This window comes from Schistocerca serialis, chromosome 1 (genome assembly GCF_023864345.2).
Source record: "Schistocerca serialis cubense isolate TAMUIC-IGC-003099 chromosome 1, iqSchSeri2.2, whole genome shotgun sequence".
Taxonomy (NCBI): Eukaryota; Metazoa; Arthropoda; class Insecta; order Orthoptera; family Acrididae; genus Schistocerca; species Schistocerca serialis.
Window position 1 is genome coordinate 315,976,372 of NC_064638.1, and position 19,880 is coordinate 315,996,251.

Consider the following 19,880-nt stretch of genomic DNA (forward strand, 5'->3'; position numbering starts at 1 on the left):
GCTGTGGTCATCAGTCCCCTAGAACTTAGAACTAGTTAAACCTAACTAACCTAAGGACATCACAAACATCCATGCCCGAGGCAGGATTCGAACCTGCGACCGTAGCGAGAAAATCGATATGCAGCAGGCTTTTGGAATATATATTGTGTTCGAACATTATGAACTACCTCGAAGAAAACGGTCTATTGACACACAGTCGACATGGATTTAGAAAACATCGCTCCTGTGAAAAACAACTAGCCCTTTGAGTGCTATTGACAAAGGATTTCAGATTGATTCCGTATTTCTGGATTTCCGGAAGGCTTTTGACACTGTACCACACAAGCGGCTTGTAGTGAAATTGCGTGCTTATGGAATATCGTCTGAGTTATGTGACTTGGTTCGTGATGTCCTGTCCGAGAAATAACGGAAAGTCATCTAGTACAACAGAAGTGATTTCTGGCGTTCCCCAAGGTAGTGTTACAGGCCCTTTGCTGTTTCTTATCTATACAAACGATTTGGGAGACTATCTGAGGTGCCGTCTTATGTTGTTTGCAGATGACACCGTCGTTTATCGGCTAATAAAGTCATCATAAGATCCAAACAAATTGCAAAACGATTTAGAAAAGATATTGTATGGTGCGAAAATTGGCAGTTGACCCTAAAAAACGAAAAGCGTGAGGTCATCCACATAAGTGCTAAAAGGAATCCGTTAAACTTCGGTCACACGATAAATCAGTCAAATCTAAAGGCCGTAAAGTAAACTAAATACCTAGGAATTACAATTACGAACAACTTAAACCGGAATGAACGCATAGCATATGTTGCGGGGAAGGATAACCAAAGACTGCGTTTTATTGGCATGACACTTAGAAAATGTAGCAGGTCTACTAAGGAGACTACTTACACTATTCTTGTCCGCCCTGTTTTAGAATACTGCTTCGCGGTATGGGATCCTTACAGGTAGGATTGACGGAATACATCGAAAGAGTTCAAAGACGGGCAGCACGTTTTGTATTATCGCGAAATAGGGGAGAGAGTGTCACTGAAATGATACAGGATTAGGCGCGGACATCATTAAAACAAAGGCGTTTTTCGTCGCGGCGGAATCTACTCATGAAATTACAACCAACTACTTCCTCCTTCGAATGAGAAAATATTTTGTTGACACCGACCTACATAGGGAGAAACGATCATCATAATAAAATAAAGGAAATCAGAGTTCGTACGGAAATATACAGGTGTCCGTTCTTTCCGCGCGCTATACGAGATTGGAATAATAGAGAATTGTGAAGGTAATTCGATGAACCCTCTGCCAGGCACCTAAATGTAACTTGCAGAGTATCCATGTAGATGCAGATGTAGAAAATCAATTACATTCTTTCTACAATGGTCGGTAAAATGTTAAGAATTTCAGTTTCACATTACTTTTGGTCAACATTCAATAAACGTGAATCCGCTTTGTACAAAGTTTTCTCGTCGGAGCTTCTTCACGTAGAATGTACCATATTTACTCTTCTGATATTCCTATTGTGTCAGGTGTTACAACTGTGCCAGGTGTTTCGTCCAATACAACATTTTGCAGTTTCTTGATGTTTTCGACGGCGTTCCTTGTTTCCAAACGTCCTTCGCGTGCATAATCTTCAAGATAAGTGCAACTGCGTATGTATATAACCACCTATTTCTCAACGGTTGATATATAAGAAGAAGACTCCCGTCAGCAAGGATAGATTTTTTTCTTAGCGATAACCTGTCGATTCCTAACCGGAACAATCTTCATAAAGGACGTACCGAAGGGCCTACTTTAAGTAGCCACATGAACAGAACTATTTAGCAGTTCGAGTTGACTAACACTATTACGCAATAAATACCAACACGAGAAAAAAATTTCACTGATCCTCAACATCATTTCCGTACAGCAGCGAAAAAATATTGGATCTGGCGATACTACTCGTCTTCTTTGAGCCGCCGGCCGGTGTGGCCGTGCGGTTCTAGGCGCTACAGTCTGGAACCACGTGACCGCTACGGTCGCAGGTTCGAATCCTGCCTTGGGCATGAATGTGTGTGATGTCCTTAGGTTAGTTAGGTTTAAGTAATTCTAAGTTCTAGGGGACTGATGGCCTCAGAAGATAAGTCCCATAATGCTCAGAGCCATTTGAACCATTTTTCTTTGATCCATCACTTTATCAAAATGGCGAACATAAAACACCAACCGAAATCTTATTTGTGTAAAATATCCATTCGTGTGTTACGTCAGCTGACAAGCAAACTAACCTAGACCTCTGACTATGGTAGAGATCATTACGTCACAAAAAGTAAGACTTTTCATTTTTATTTGTTGTCTTCGTCAAGTCGCAATCAAAGAATCACTCTCCGAGCTAACCCAGACCTATGGCTACACTACATTTAGGGCTAACATCACAAACTTAGTTTCCAAAAATTAATGTAAAAGCCAAGTAAAAAACGTCGGTGTTTTATTTTCTGTCTCCGGCTGGGTGCAACTGGTGGCGCACGCCGCAACATATTAATGGGTTGGTGCATAAGTTCGTAGCTTATTTCGTAAGTTTAATGAATACAAGAGAAACACATAACAAAGACTTTAGTCATCAGTAATATATTCTCCTTCATTATTTACAAGTCTGCCAACGCTGGGGTAACTTTTCGATTCCGCGACTGCAGAAACAAGGCGGTATTGAGGCAGAGAACTCGTCGAGCCATGTTCGGAGCATATTTTTATCCTGAAAGGAAGTTCTTTGAAGGTTGTTCGATAGAGAGCGAAAATCTGAAAATCAGAGGGCGCAAGATCCCAACATAGCTCCTGTCAGTCTAGTAGAAAGCGAGGCGGGCATTGTTGTGGAACAGCACCACTTCACGCAGTCTTCCTGGTCGTTGTTGTTGGATTGCGTCTCCTAGACGTCTCAGCTGTTGACAATAAATGTCAACAGTGGTGGCTACACGCTGGGAAAGCAATTCGTAGCACACCACACCGTTGCTGTTCCACCGGATGCAGAACATTATCAAAAATGGTTCAAATGGCTCTGAGCACTAAGGGACTTAACATCTAAGGTCATCAGTCCCCTAGACTTAGCATTACTTAAACCTAACTAGCCTAAGGACATCACCCACATCCATGCCAGACGCAGGATTCGAACCTGCGACCGTAGCAAAACATTATCTTTTACAGACACTAGCAGATTTTTATACAGGTAGTTGCTGCTCTATTTAGGATCAATCACTCCTTTATTTTCTTTACGTTACGACAAAGACACAACTTCTCGTCACCAGTAACGATACAGGACAGAAATGGTCAGTGTTTTTCGCTAACCAATTGATGACAAGCAAGCAAAGAGGCACTTATGGCCACCTACTGATTTTGTCTTAGAACATGCGGTACCCATACACCCGATTTTTGAACCTTCCCCATTGCATGCGAGTGTCGCACGATAGTGGAATGATTACAGTTCATCACATCTGCCAGTCCTCGAGTACACTGGCGTGATCTACATCTACATGACTACTGCACAGATCACAATTAAGTGCCTGGCACTTCATAATAATTCTCTATTATTCCACTCTCGAACAGTGTGCGGAAAAAACGAACACCTATATCTTTCCGTGCGAGCTCTGTTTTCCACTATTTTATAATGGTAATCACTTCTCCCTATGTAGGTCGGCGACAACAAAAAATTTTCGCATTCGGAGGAGAAAGTTGGTGATTGAAATTTCGTGAGAAGATCCTGCTGCAACGAGAAACGCCTTTCTTTTAATGATGTCCACCTCGAATTCTGTGTCATGTCCGTCACACTCTCTCCCCTATTGCTCGATAATCAAAACGACTTTCTTGTCATTTCCTGTGCAATGGATTTACCTCCACACACGGCGCAAACGGTTCTGGCTGCCTCTGCTGCAGTCACCCCTCTCAAACAGAAGACTGTGCCGGAAATGCTCCGATTTCTCCACTTGACACCCCATTTTCTAGCACCCACAGCTCCACTCACTACCTCCAAATGACAAACCGACAATATGGAAACTCAACTAGCTAGAGAGAACCACAAACAATGACAGTCGGAAAATAAACCCATAGCAATCGAAATACCAACATGCAAAACAAAAACGCTACGAACTTACGCATTACCGTAATTCGTCACGGCCTGTGTCGGTGGACTGACTGACCTGGAGGTTGGTGTCGCGCAGCTGCTGCAGGAAGGCGCCGGGCTTGGCCAGCTCCTTGGCGCGCTGCGCGTCGTCGGCGCACAGCTGCAGGAAGCGCTCGACGCGCGCGCTCGAGTGCTCCGGGCCTTCGCCTGCACACGCCGCGCCCAGCGCACACTCAAACACCGATACTGCAGACCTATAACTCTATATGCACGCCCAATACGTTTCCGCGAGAAAGTCAAATACCTCGGTGTCTGGCTGGGCCGGAAATTACTCTGGGGGGACCACATACAACACATGACCAACCGAGCAAGCGCGAGGCTCAAACAGCTCTACCCTATGCTCAACAGGCGTAGCACACTGAACAGAAGGGTGTCGAGGTCCATGAACATGACACTTATTCGACCCCTGATGACGTACGCAACTCCTGTCTGGGGACACGCTGCGCCTACAAGCCAACGCCGTCTGCAGCTCATACAAAACAAAGTACTCAAAATCATAAGCAATGCTCCGCGATACACACACACATCGCGGACCTTCACCGGGAATACCGACTTGAGACTCTCACGGAGGTAATCCACAAACTCACCACAAGACTATACAGAAACTCCAGACATTCGCAGAACCCGTTTATTCTGAATCTGGGGAACTACGACCACAACCATAGATGGAAACGTAAAAGACCAGAAGACATACTTGCAAGTACATAACATCTATGGCCAAGCACACGCTAACACAACGGCACAGGCGAGCCCCTGTTAATCAGACCCATTACTGGATATCCAGCTGGATTGGAGTACACTGCCGAATAACTGGCACCACACAGGGAAGCCGTACCGTACACTGCATGCAAACAAGCTCCACACATCCCCCACACAGTGAGATGATCTATGGCCGATCTCCCACTACTATATAACGATCTTGATTGTTCCAGGAATGCAGCTGCAGCAACAACTGGGACACATCGCCATCGCTTGTCATGGTAATGATGCATGATACCTATACTAACAAATCCAACCTTGCATGAGCTATCGCAGCTAGTAAGCCACTACTGCTCTTACTACCCATCCCACTGTCGCAGAGGTTTTTTTTCCCCACGGCACGAGCCTGGGCACTTTTTTCCCCTCTGCCCTTCAAATTGCTACCCTCATTCGCGTTTCGTCCACTACCTATCACCTGATGGACCGTGTTAATGCGTAGTCTTACCCAGACGCACGGATAACATCACAGCCCAGCATCCTGTGATCCACATACTAGATAACTAACATGTTGACGGAGGTGACAGTAGAACTTTTGGTCTGGTCACCACGTTGGTGCGGGCGTGGAGGGGCCGGCCACATCCACCTTTATCCTACCACCTCGTATCGTAGTCTCCCAAAAAAGACCGAATTACATAATTCGCGAGGAGGAAACTGTATCACATCGGAATAAATGTACACTAATGTTTGTGAAAACAGTTGCAGCGGGATGTATGTAACTGCAAAGCGCCTTAAGCCAAATGTTAGGTATATGACAATATACAAAGTATTACGACTGGGGAATTGTGCGTAACGTTTGACTTGTGAAATTGCCATCAGAAAACAGTAGTAAGGACACTAGTAGCTGTATACATACTCGTATGTATGCTGTAATTTCAGGCGTTTTATGTAGTGCCATTAAGAATGTTTGCGCCTTACTGGCCCGAACTATGTACTTACTTGTGCTGGCCTTGATTCGTGTGTTAACCCACTAATTCCCATGAGGATACAGCTTCATTGAAATACGTTATGTGTTCAGCCAACTTCGTGGGCTAACGGAAGATTACGATTCCCCGTTCATTTCGGTAATGTTTGTTCCGATCTTCGGCTTTCAAGTATGAGATTTGCTCGGATAATAACGCGATACTCTATGGCAGTTACGAAATTTTATAGCTTTCCAAAGTTGTCGATAACGTAACAACATTTTTGCATTTGTCTGTATGATAGTGTGTTGTTACGAAAATTAGTTATGCTCAAGATTTCGCTTTAGAATAACCTAGATTCAAAATTGAGTTTGTACGTTCGCAAAATGTAATCTGATTTTTATTTATTTTTATATTATTCATGATCAATGTCAGGTGGACAAGAATTTTTTTTTCAAATTTAATTTACATAAAGACAAACAAAACTTTACTCTTCATCAAACTGAGAGCCGTCCTTGTATGTCACAAAAACAATTAATTTCGTCAGAAACAATTTATTTTGCGTAAAATATTAATACTGCAATATGTAAATAAACCTGGTGAAGTGGCATATACTGAAATTTTACATTTTTATTTTACAATTGTGGCAAAGAAATTTTATTACTACTATTGTTCAGAGATTTTCAAAAGCACGAAATAATATAATTTTACTCAGAATTTTCAGTAACACAAAAGCCAGATGCAGTGATACTCTACAATTTGAACAAACAGCTTCTAGAACATTCTGCAAAAATAGATTTTGATAGAACTGAAAGTGCATCAAGCCTATTAGTGCGCATTTAGCCTGCGATAAGGCTGCATTCTACAGTCAGTCTGCGGTTACTAACTGTACTGCGCGACTAATGTCTTTTCTTCGGAGAAATTACGCGCTAATGTCTTTCTTGTGTGTAAAAACTACACACCATACGCCACGCTGCCCTAATTGCTAACTGCCGGAAGCAACGGCCAAAGATCACCTTGCAACTGAGAACGACTCTCGAATCAATGGCAATGATCTAGATGCCAAAAGCTTAGAGAGGTAAAAAAAATTGATTAAGCAATTCACGCACGATGGAAGGATATGAGCGATGTTAAACAGCATCCTTTAAAATCCTCTAAACGTCGTGACACCGAAGCGACGATGGTCAGGATATGTTCGCTGGGAATCTCCTTCCAAATTATTTAATATGTGAGTCCACCAAACATTAACAGTGGTTGGTGAAGGATCGCGAAGAACAAGTTTCCAACCAATCATATCTCAGCCATGTTCGACAGATAACATGTTATGTGAAAAAAAACAACAAAAACAGTGAATTAATGGCACTTATCGTTCTTTGAAGAAAATCAATGGCCACAAATCGCCGGGTACTGTTCTGCCGAAGGAACACCCTTGGAGTTGTCTTGAGGAAGGGCAGCTCCTCGGGCTCTGAAACATCCATGAAGCAGAGCTTGATGTTGAGCTTTCCTCCAATACGAGGGCGTGCTGACAAGACCTTGGCTTTTCGTAGTTAGAACTGCCGTAGATTAATTCTGATGTTTAACCACTAAACGTTGTTCCTTATATTATATGTGATAGTAATTGCGTAGGAATAGCTTTGGTTTTTATTTTTCTGAGCAAATTTGAAGTGAACGAGGCACAAGAAAACAGAGAATTCACAGTGAAAGAGAGTCATACTGTGATTAAGAATCTTTTTTTAAAAAAGGGAACACGCCCAAACAAATTTGGGATATGTCTGATACATGGGTAGTAACTGCTCTACCTACTCCAGTATCAAAAATTGCATTGCTTCGTTTAGAACAGGGCATTTCAGCACTGAAGATGGAAAACGTCCCGGAAAGCCAACTCAAATGACAGTTTCGGAAACCATTCATGTTGTTCATTCCATGGTCTTGGACGATCACAGGATAGCTGCTAAAAAGACAGCAGGGAGCCTGGGCATATCCCAACAACGTGTGGGTTATATTATTCAAGAGATTTTGGACATGAAGAAGCTCTCAGCCAAATGGGTTTCCAAACATATCAAAGCAGACCAGACGTGTGATAGTGTGATTGCTTCACAGTCCGTTTTGGTCCAATTTCGCCGGGATTCTGTAGATTTTTGATCGTGTCGTCACCATGCATGAACCATGGAGATATACTTACGATCCACAGACCAAAGAACAGTCCAAAGAATAGACACAGTGATTCTCCATGTCGAAAATAGTTGAAAACACAAAGACCAACAGAGAAGTTGCTCGCATCCTTCTTTTGGGATAAAGATGGAATTCTGCTTATTGACTGCTTGCAACACGGTAAAATCATCATGGCACAGTGCCATGTTAAACACGGCGACAAACTGAAGCAGCAATTGGTCTCCACACATCGAAAAAATCTGAGAAAAAGAATGGCTTGCAGCAAAATCGAATTATTTTTCAGATGTTTTAAAGCATCTGGAACGAAGGTATCATAAATGTTTTGAACTCAAGGTGGAATTTGTTGAGTAAATAATTTTTTTGAAATCCATAATAGCATTTTTCTTTATAAAGCCAGGGACGCATCGGCATCCCTTCGTACGTGGGATTCGAGATTACTTATTCAATTCATATTCTCCCCGAACTATCACGCTCAGCATTTATTTGCTGTACGCTCAACAACGCGAAGCAGTCGTTTCATTCATCTGGTGCAACTTTGTCTTTGCATAAATTCTTGTTTAGGCTTTGAAGAGAGTAGTCGATAGGAGCAATGCAATAAATTCGCAATTTTGGTAAGTTTCCATAAGAGTAACGCAAAAGCTGCCGCGTCTGGGGAACGAAGTGCCTATGCAAAGCGTCCATCTCGATCTGACTTGACACTGGGGCATTGAGGAAACCCCAGACTTCAAGAAGATAGTGTAGCAGATACCAACTTGTAAGTGTTTATGATGATCTTAATCATGCTCATCAGTCCATGGATTTAAAAAGTTTACCAGAGTATCACGCGGCACTTATCCGCTGAGTGTTATCTTTATTGCTGCGCAAATCGTGAGAGACATTAGGATTCGGGCTGTGACTAAAGATAAGGATTCTCCGTACCTTAAATGCAACACTTACGTGTTCTGCCTTCGCCACAAAAGGTGTGTCTCTCATTAAACTCTTTGTCTTCACCGAACCATTTAACATTCAGAACATACACCTTAAAAGTCGTATTATCTACAGCAATGTTTTAGTCTGTACATAACAGAAAGGGTATAACATAATAATCGAGTGATTTCTCGGTATATCCCAAACAGCAGCACGTGCAAAGTCCGGCAGACGGAAGAGCGATAATGTAGACCTGTTAACAAAACTTTGTCTTACCTGCCCTACGACATCAAATACTACTCTTGGACCCCTTGATTTTTTTCTAACGTACTGAATAGTCGGTCTCAACAATACACTTAAGCTACTCGGCAATGGTAGGCTTAGCACTAGGGTATTTGCGATATCGGATCAAAAGTATTCGGACGCCCCTTTTCTCAGCTTATCGCCAACACCGTCGACTTACAGATTTGTGTCGTGTGTGTTCCCTATGTGCCTATGCTATTGGCGCCAGTTTTGTTTAGTGCCACGTTGTGTGGCGCCACATTCTGCAATTATCCTTAATTTATGAGCATGAGTGTAGTTACTGCGATTAAGAAAACGCTCAATACAAATGTATATGAACACATTTTACAGGATTCTGCACTGCATTCAGCAGAGGAACCAGTAGGAGGTGATGATTGATTGTATCAGCAAGACAATGCACCCCGTCTTAAAAGCAGCATTTTTGAGATAATGGTCTGTGGACAATGACGTTCCCGAAATGGAGTAGCCTGTTCAGAAACCAGGACTGAACCCTATGGAACACCTTTGTGATTAAGTAAAACACCGTCTTTGCACCTAGCCTCAGCCTCCAGCATCACTACCTTCTCTGGTTTCGGTTCTTGAGAAAGAATGTGCAGCCTTTCCTCCACAGCCATTGACATATCACTGGAAATATCCCAAGCGGAGTTCAAGCCGTCCTAGTGGTGAAGGATGGCACACCTCATACCTGTGGCCACTGAAATATGTCTGGATACTTTTGATCAGTTAGTGTATCTAATATATGTGGTACAAATCTGTGCCTTTAAGTAGTCACAGAGTTCAATTCATTGAATTGAAACACACAGTGAAACCTGAGACTACTGAAAGCAGCTAGCGTTTTCGTTGGTGTGATTCGATACTACGAGGGTTGCCCAGAAAGTAATGCACCGCATTTTTTTAGTCAACAGTTCTTTATTGAAAATAATGAGAATTACACATATGGAAGAATGGTGTTTTATCTACACACCCTATTTTTCCACGTAATCTCCAGCCCGTTTTATGGTCTTCCTCCAGCGCGAAAGAAGGTCATGTATGCCCAGTCGGTACCAGTCCTTGGCCTGGTGGCAGAGCCAGTGCTTCACTGTGTGAATCACCTCCTCATCGTCCTCGAAATGTCTTCCACGAATAGCATCCTTTAATGGCCCAAGCAAGTGGAAGCTCGCTCCAACAGTCGACTGTGACAGCCGTGGATGGTCTCCCCAACCGCAGCAAATCGTGGAGCTCCGTCGAGCCGTCTTCTGATGACCTAAGCCTCCGTGCCCAGCGTCTAACTGTACTTCTGTCAACAGCAGATGCTCCATAGACTTTGCACAAGCATTTATAAATATTCCCCGCAGTTTCTTTCTCTGCAGTGAGAAATTCAATGACGGCACAGTACTTGTACCGTACATCACCTACAGACGCCATTTTGAAACTGTCCTGCAGCTACGCTATCTGTCGGAAGTGGCGGAAACTTGGCGCGCTCACTCATGACACTTGAAATAATACATACGTAACGTATCGCATTCTCAGCATTGTTTTAGGCTGAGAAAAAAAATCGGTGCTTTACTTTCGGGCAACCCTCGCATGTTACTCGAAACGTCATGTACAATGCACAATGACCTAATTGGCGAATCATTAAACCCTAATCGTTCTCTTTTCTGGAATCAAAAACACTTACAATAAAACTACGAAATTTCGAGAAGAAGCAAAATACGAAGGTTAAAAGAAGGAAGGGGGTTTAAATGCTTCGAAGACTTTATATTAGAAATCATGAGAGACTACAGTTTGCATAGGAACTCATTCAGGAGTAAATCGTTATGGTATTAGATAGTCTTCAGCCTAGTTTTGAAAAGTACTTTCTACTATCTAGTCTGCGCTATGTCTGAACATAAATTTGTCTTCTGTAATGGGTGTGTGTTAGCTGATTTACTTTACAGACATTCAGTACTGTAGTTAATTAGCACTGCTGGATAAATTTTCTCGTTTGCCTTTTCGTTTAAGCTCCTGCATTACCTCTTAAATACAGCCTTAACGGAATTAATGTGTTTCAGCAGTTTGAAGTAATTTTCACAGGAATTTCATAGCCTCCTTCATATATATTTGCTGATATATTTCACTTTATGGAAAACATAATTGAGTTGTTAACAGAAAGTCTATCACAAGGTCACATATAAATGCACAAACTAAACCATTTAGCCTAGGAAATATTTACAGAACGCCACCATAGCCCCCGCGCCACGAAGTAAGATTTATTATAAGTTTACTTGATTGCTTGCGCTGCAGGTTCCAAGCAGGTCCATTTACTGCTAGGCTACTTACCTGCAGAGATCTTCGCAAGTTTTCCGGTGATATGTTCAAATGGTTCAAATGGATCTGAGCACTATGGGACTCAACATCTGAGGTCACAAGTCCCCTAGAACTTAGAACTATTTAAACCTAACTAACCTAAGGACATCACAAACATCCATGCCTGAGGCAGGATTCGAACCTGCGACCGTAGCGGTTGCGCGGTTCCAGACTGAAGCGGGGGCTGCGTTCACACTGCCGGCCGGGCCGAGCCGAGCCTGGCCGGGCCGCCGCCCGCTTTGATATCAAACACATGGATTTGAATTGCGGTGTTCACACTGGCGGCCGGGCCGCGCCAACACGGCGTGAGCCTCCCGGAGCCGAGCCGCCGACATCCCGAATGCTTAATATTGCCGGCGCGAGCCGACCGCAGGCGCGAGCCTGTGGAGCAGCACTACAGCTTCTGCATACACGCATCACACGTCTCCCTTCTGCTTTCATCACAAGTGTGACTGCACACGTCTTTTATTTTAAGATGTTACCTCACATTTCACAATCAGAGAGGAAAAATTACGTTTATTATAATGATACATGCGAAATTACTTTTATTTCATTTATTTAATCTACCGTATTTACATGCATTTACAACAATAGCTTGCCAGCGATCGCGGCATTGCCGCCACTGAATAGTTCGCATTTACTTGAAAACGGAGACAGATATGAGTGTCACTGAGGGACGGAAATGTGTCCCTACCAGATGACAATGACTTGTAAAGTCATGCTGTGGCAGTTCCTTATCAGTGGAAATAGAACCACTGAGTCAAAGAGCATTATCTCAAAACTCTTCGCCTATCAATCTGTCTATCTTACAAGGTAATGAAAACAATTCTGTGAGGTCATCAGTGGCTCCACATGATGAACCATCACCACTGCCAAGCGCTGCATCATGAAGAAAAAAGAAGAAGAAAAAAGTTGGAAAATTCTGAAGGAGTATTTCTGCGATTCTTCGTTGAAGGCACAGCAAGACATTACCCGAAATGACGAAGCTAATTACTTCCTAATGATTCTCAGGAGTCCCATCAACTCTCTTCCCCTCAGAGGTAAGCGTTTGTGAAATTTAAAATACAAAAGCATGACTACAATTAATTGGAGGTAGTGAATGCTGTACAAAGTTCTACTGCAAACCAAAAAGTGTGTACTAACGAATCTTACCTTACCGTTATACACAATTTTTCTTCTGCTGTTATACTTCTGCGAAAATTTGTGTTCTGTTTCGAAATTTTGTCTTGAATGTTCTGCAGCACATACTGAAATGTATTATGATTCATTCTGTAATATGAATAAAATTTTTCAGGATAGTTTTTAAGTTCTCCATATAAAGAAAAAAAAACTCTCCTAAATGTCTGTCGCTATTTATGGGATGAATCCATAACCTCCTAGTTCTTCTGTACTTCAAAACTCGACGAGTTACTGCAGAGTCAAAACAATACCAATAAAAGAGTGAAGACATTGTTCTACACGACAGCACAGACTAGCTAATTTATTTATTTGGCCTCCGGCAGCTAACAGCCATTTAGCCAAAAGAGTGGGGATTACCTTGACAGTGCAGCGCAGCCCGCCAAGGAAGAAAAAAAACAATGAAGAACAATGAAACGCACATCTGTGTCGATCTACAGTAATTTCATTAACACTCCATTATTTTTTCTGTCAAAGTAGACAACGAGACTACAGAATTGCGCTTCAGTTATCTTTTAGTTTGAGATACGAAATGTACATTATACTAATTGTAGGATGTTGATGACAAATAATTGTTTGTCTTTTGTGATGCGACGTGTGGCCAATTATAAAAGCATAGCAGATGATTGTCCAGTAGCCGAGGGAAAAATTCTTATGCATTTGGATTTATCTAGAGAATGAGACCATTAAAATAATAAGAGGGATCGGCACTAGGTCTGCGCTGATCACTAGTAATTACTTTTTTTCTGTCCTGCATTATATGACTACACTAAACCAAGCTGTAACCGCGCGAACTCCGTGGCTTGCGGACGCGGCACTGACGCCACTGAATAGCTCGCATTATTTGTGACCAGAGATAGATATCAGTATCATTATCATTTCAAAAACTTTTTGGTACTTTTACCTACATTTCATTCCCAACAATGTATGGTCTAAAACTGATCTAACAGTAAGCTACCCGCTACATAACTTTTTCACTACAAGATTTGTAAATCAAGTGCACAACGTTGACAAATAGCATCATTTCACAATGACTGTTAAGAAATATGGAAAGATAAATGATTCAATACGAAGCTAAGATGTTACACTACCACGTGTACAAAAATCAGATTTTTTAGCCGCATACTTTCTTCAAAATCGGTTGGGAAGCGTTACGAAACTAAGAAATCACGCGAAACGAAAAGTAGACTTTTTCTTTTTTCACGACGGAAGTAACGCTTTTAAGGAAAAAATAAGTTCATAAAACGATGTGGCGAAGTGTTCTATACCACTAAGAATTTTTAAAACATGAAAATCGGAGAAGTGGGTTTTCCCCCATTTCGCCGTCCCGGCTCGGCGCGGCGCGCAATGTGAATGCACTACTCGTCGGCCTGAGCTGGCTAGGCACCAGCCGAGCCAGTACGCGTCAGCCCGGCTTGGCCCGGCCGGCAGTGTGAACGCAGGTTTTAAGCCTCACAACACGCCCGGGCACGCTAGGGAGGCACTCGGTTGGAACGTAAACTTGAAGTGCCTTTTAATTAGCACTACTGCTTTAATTGACGCATATAAGGAAGAGTCATGCTTACATACATTATGACAACAAACATCTGCGCATTAAACAGACATTTTGCCTCCAGATAACTTGCAGTAGAACTGAACACCGCGGGACCCTTGGGTAGGCGCCCGCTGTCCCCGCTGCCTACCAGCCAACGGACACGTGCGGCGTCAAGTAACTCGCGAAACTTGCTCTGTGTGACACGGGCTTACGACAGTGTTATTTGCATACTACGATCAGCTCCTCTTCACTATTTCCTCCAACAATTACTGCGGTGAAGGCGCATGAAGAGTATTATCGTTACCTTGACTAAAATACATTCTAAGGGAAAAAAAGAAAAAAAGATGCACTACGAAAGAATTATCCGATTGAGACGGAAATTTGTAGATGTGATGTACCTTTCTAGACAAACAAATTATTACAATTTCAGAAAAAATTGGATGATTTGTTCAAGAGAATGAGCTTAATAAACCGAGCGTGTCAGTAACGTGTTGGTCCACCTCTAGCCCTTATGCTATTATTTGGATTGCGATTGACTGATAGTGTTGCTGATTGTCGTCCTGAGGGATACCGTCCCGAACGCTGCCCAATTGGCGCATTATATCGTCGAAACCCCGAGTTGACTGGAGGGCCCTGCCCCACGACACTGAAAACGTTTTCAATTATGGAGGGATTTAGCAACTTTTTTAGCGAAGGCAGGGTTTGTCAAGCACGAAGACAAGCATTTCTCGCCATTTGTGAGCTGGCATTATCTTGCTGAAATATAAGCATTATCTTGCTGAAATGTAAGAACAGGATGGCTTGACATGATGGGCATCAAAACGGCGCATATAATGTCGTCGATGTACGACTGTGTTGTAAGGGTGCCGAGCTGACAACCAAACAGGTCTGCTGCGAAAAAAAAATGGCTCTGAGCACTATGGGACTCAACTGCTGTGGTCATAAGTCCCCTAGAACTTAGAACTACTTAAACCTAACTAACCTAAGGACATCACACACATCCATGCCCGAGGCAGGAGTCGAACCTGCGACCGTAGCGGTCGTGCGGTTCCAGACTGTAGCGCCGTTAACCGCTCGGCCACTCCGGCCGGCCTGCTGCGAAAAGAAACGGCACCCCATATCATCACTCGTGATTGTTGTATGGTACATCTCCAGACTTCGCTGTTTATTGGGGTTCAGCTCGAAGCGTGACTCATCACTGAAGACGGTCCTATTCAAGTCAATGAGATCCAGGTCGAAGACGTGTCTGGAGATGCACTGGACAGCTGTGGGATTCCAGCCTGAACTTCAGCCACCATATGGGTTTGGTGGTCTGGTGTGTTATTTCCTTTCATAGCAGGACCCCTCTGGTTGTCCTCTACCGATTTCCGTCCCATTCGGATACGTACTTCGTGGTGCGAAGCATTTTTTTTTTTTTTTGTCTAATAGTGTACATCAAACTCGGGAAGGGGACGATATATTTCAAGACGACTGCTGCTACGTTCCACTGTTGAAAACTTATTAATCTGTCTCTTGCTACGTTTATTGGATAGTGCGAGCGCACCTTCCAGACCGTGTGGACACATGAGGACGAGCCCGCAGGAGCGGCCCCACTTGGCCTCGCCGGCGGCCAGGAACTGGTCGATGACGGGCTGCGCGAGGTTGCAGAAGTCGCCGAACTGCGCCTCCCAGACGACCAGCTGGCGCGGGTTGGCCGACGCGAAGCCCACCTCGAAGCCGAGCGCGGCGTACTCGCACACGGGGCTGTTGGACAGCTCGAGCTGCGCGCGCGCGCCCGGCACCTCGCGCAGGGGCGTGCGCCGCTGGCCCTCTGCCCGCTGGTCGTGCAGCACCTGCCGCACCACACACTGCTTGCTCTTTCCGCACCAAAACTTTATTACCCCCACGAGACATCAAGTTAACAGCGTGTAACACTGCCTCCAGTGCTGCTAACGGCCCCACTTTGGCGAGGAAGAGGGGCGACAAGTTTTCTTCAGGTATGCCATACACAACTAAACCACTCAGTTATGGTTAGATTCCACAGAGTTACCAATTCTACATCGGTTGGAGATCGCGTAATTTAGCGGGCCAGTCGAGTAGAGATAACGTGCCTGAGTTGTCATCAAACTTAAGTGTCACTAAGCTTCCGAATCTGTCAGATAGGATTAGTTACATTTTACTGTATTTTATGTATGAAAGAAGGTTGTATACATGCAAGAACCCTGGAGATACTAAAAGGTATCAGATAGATTATATAATGGTAAGACAGAGATTTAGGAACCAGGTTTTAAATTGTAAGACATTTCCAGGGGCAGATGTGGACTCTGACCACAATCTGTTGGTTATGAACTGTAGATTAAAACTGAAAAAAACTGCAAAAAGGTGGGAATTTAAGGAGATGGGACCTGGATAAACTGACTAAACCAGAGGTTGTACAGAGTTTCAGGGAGAGCATAAGGGAACAATTGACATGAATGGGGGAAAGAAATACAGTAGAAGAAGAATGGGTAGCTTTGAGGGATGAAGTAGTGAAGGCAGCAAACGATCAAGTAAGTAAAAAGACGAGGGCTGGTAGAAATCCTTGGGTAACAGAAGAAATATTGAATTTAATTGACGAAAGGAGAAAATACAAAAATGCAGTAAATGAAGCAGGCAAAAAGGAATACAAACGCCTCAAAAATGAGATCGACATGAAGTGCAAAATGGCTAAGCAGGGATGGTTAGAGGACAAATGTAAGGATGTAGAGGCTTATCTCACTAGGGGGAAGATAGATACTGCCTACAGGAAAATTAAAGAGACATTTGGAGAAAAGAGAACCACTTGCATGAATATCAAGAGCTCAGATGGCAACCCAGTTCTAAGCAAAGAAGGGAAAGCAGAAAGGTGGAAGGAGTATATAGAGGGTCTATAGGTTGTCGATGTACTTGAGGACAATATTATGGAAATGGAAGAGGATGTAGATGAAGATGAAATGGGAGACACGATACTGCGTGAAGAGTTTGACAGAGCACTGAAAGACCTGTGCCAACAAGGCCCCGGGAGTAGACAACATTCCATTGAAACTACTGACGGTCTTGGGAGAGTCGGTCCTGACAAAACTCTACCATCTGTTGAGCAAGATGTATGAGAGAGGCGGAATACCCTCAGACTTCAAGAAGAATATAATAATTCCAATCCCAAAGAAAGCAGGTCTTGACAGATGTGAAAATTACCGAACAATCAGTTTAATAAGCCAGAGCTGCAAAATACTAATGCGAATTCATTACAGACGAATGGAAAAACTGGTAGAAGCCGACCTCTGGGAAGATCAGTTTGGATGCCATAGAAATATTGGAACACGTGAGGCAAAATGACTCCACTTAGAAGATAGATTAAGGAAAGGCAAACCTACGTTTCTAGCACTTGTAGACTGCCAAATTCTAAAGGCGGCAGAGGTAAAATACTGGGAGCGAAAGCCTATTTACAATTTGTACAGAAACCAGATGGCAGTAATAAGAGTCGAGGGTCATGAAAGGGAAGCAGTGGTTGGGAAGGGGGTGAGACAGGGTTGAAGCCTCTCCCCGATGTTGTTCAATCTGTATATTGAGCAAGCAGTAAAGGAAAGGAAAGAAAAATTCGGAGTTGGTATTAAAGTCCATGGAGAAGAAATAAAAACTTTGAGGTTCGCCGTGGCATTGTAATTCTGTCAGAGACAGCAAAGGACTTGGAAGAGCAGTTGAACGGAATGGACAGTGTCTTGAAAGGAGGATATAAGATGAACATCAACAAAAGCAAAACGAGAATCATGGAATGGAGTCTAATTAAGTCGGGTGATGCTGAGGGAATTAGATTAGGAAATGAGACACTTAAAGTAGTAAAGGAGTTTTGCTATTTGGGGAGCAAAATAACTGATGATGGTCGAAGTAGAGAGGATATAAAATGTAGGCTGGGAATGGCAAGGAAAGCGTTTCTGTAGAAGAGAAATTTGTTAACATCGAGTACAGATTTAAGTGTCAGGAAGTCGTTTCTGAAATTATTTGTATGGAGTGTAGCCATGTATGGAAGTGAAATATGGACGATAAATAGTTTGGACAAGAAGAGAATAGAAGCTTTCGAAATGTGGTGCTACAGATGAATGCTGAAGATCACGTAACTAATGTGGTGGTATTGAATAGAATAGGGGAGAAGAGGAGTTTGTGGCACAACTTGACAAGAAGAAGGGAGCAGTTCAAGGGATCACAAATTTAGCATTGGAGGGCAGCGTGGAGGGTAAAAATCGTAGAGGGAGACCAAGAGATGAATACACCAAGCAGATTGAGAAGGATGTAGGTTGCAGTAAGTACTGGGAGATGAAGAAGCTTGCACAGGATAGAGTAGCATGGAAAGCTGCATCAAACCAGTCTCAGGACTGAAGACCACAACAACAACTGTATTTTTGTGCGCAAGGACGCTATCAGAACGTAAACATGTAGCTGTGAACACAGCTGTTGACATCTCGGAAGACGGGGGTTCCGCAGCATACTCATCATGAAGACGTAGAAGAACGAGCAACACTGACCGCTCTGAATGTTAAATATCTTGCCGGCGGCAAAGGAAAGTTACCAACGAGGAAACGGAAATTGGTACTCTTGCCACTGTAGTTCGAGATCCTTGTGTTAGTTCGCGCCAAAACGCAAGGGAATCTGGCATGAGCCAGAGTAGTGTTGTTAGTGTTCTGCATCGCCATAAATATCATCCTTACCACATCAGTCTCCACCAAGAATTAACTGGTACGGATTGTATGCGTCGCATTGAATTCTGCCGATGGGCTCAAATTCAGATTCAGAGGTACGATACATTTATTAATTTGATTTCATTATTTGACGAGGGTACATTCACGAACCATGAAATCTTAATTTTCATAACATGCATTATTGGGCAACTGAAAATCCATGTTGGCTGCGGCAAGTTGCACACCAAAAACCGTGGTCGGTGAATGTAAGATGTGGGATTCTGGAGGATACAATTATTACCCTAAGGACAAACACACACACCCATGCCCGAGGGAGGACTCGAACCTTCGCCGGGACCTAGCCGGGACCAGCCGCACAGTCCATGACTGCAGCACATGCTTCGATAAGTGCCGATGTGATAAGGAATACCACTCAATCCATGATAAAAAGATTGCATCACTGCATTGATACCAATGGTCATCACTTCCAACACCTTCTGTAAATGGACGTTCATGTCACCTTTGTGACCTTCGCTGATCTTCAGAGACCTTACTGTTACACATTGGGTTCGTCTCGATAGCCGCTATCAGAAAATAGGTACCAAACTATAGCATCCCACTTAAAAAAACAAAGTTGACCTTCATCAAAGGAAATCTTAAAGGTAGGAAGTACACCACATTACACAGAAGTTAGGTCTGTTATTGGAAGAAATACCTTTAGAAAAAAGGAACGGAATGTAGTATCAACAGATGGGTGGCCGGCACATTTTTCGCCGATGGCTAGAAATGAGTTGCAGAGACAATTCCCAAATCGTTGGATTGGAAGCGGAGGAGATGTGTCGTGACCGGCTCATTCGCCACACTTGACGCCTCAGGATTTCTTTCTTGTAGGGATTGGTAAAAGACATTGTTTATAAAGACTTTCCAACTACATCTGAAGCTATGCGAGAGAGAATTGTCAGAGCACATGCTTCGATTAAAAAAAAAAAAAAGAAAGTTC

The 19,880-nt window shown here is 43.2% G+C and overlaps 1 protein-coding gene across 1 annotated transcript in view; it reads right to left on the bottom strand.

The window, feature by feature from the left end:
- The window catches only part of LOC126470087 (2-oxoglutarate dehydrogenase complex component E1-like), a 165,207-nt gene that overhangs the window by 38,025 nt on the left and 107,302 nt on the right, over positions 1 to 19,880 (bottom strand). The window contains exons 11-12 of the mRNA XM_050097661.1: positions 15,754 to 16,042; positions 4,153 to 4,283 (exon numbers count right to left, since the gene is read on the bottom strand). Of these exons, the coding sequence (XP_049953618.1) occupies positions 4,153 to 4,283; positions 15,754 to 16,042 (420 nt within the window). The remainder of the gene's footprint in view (positions 1 to 4,152; positions 4,284 to 15,753; positions 16,043 to 19,880) is intronic.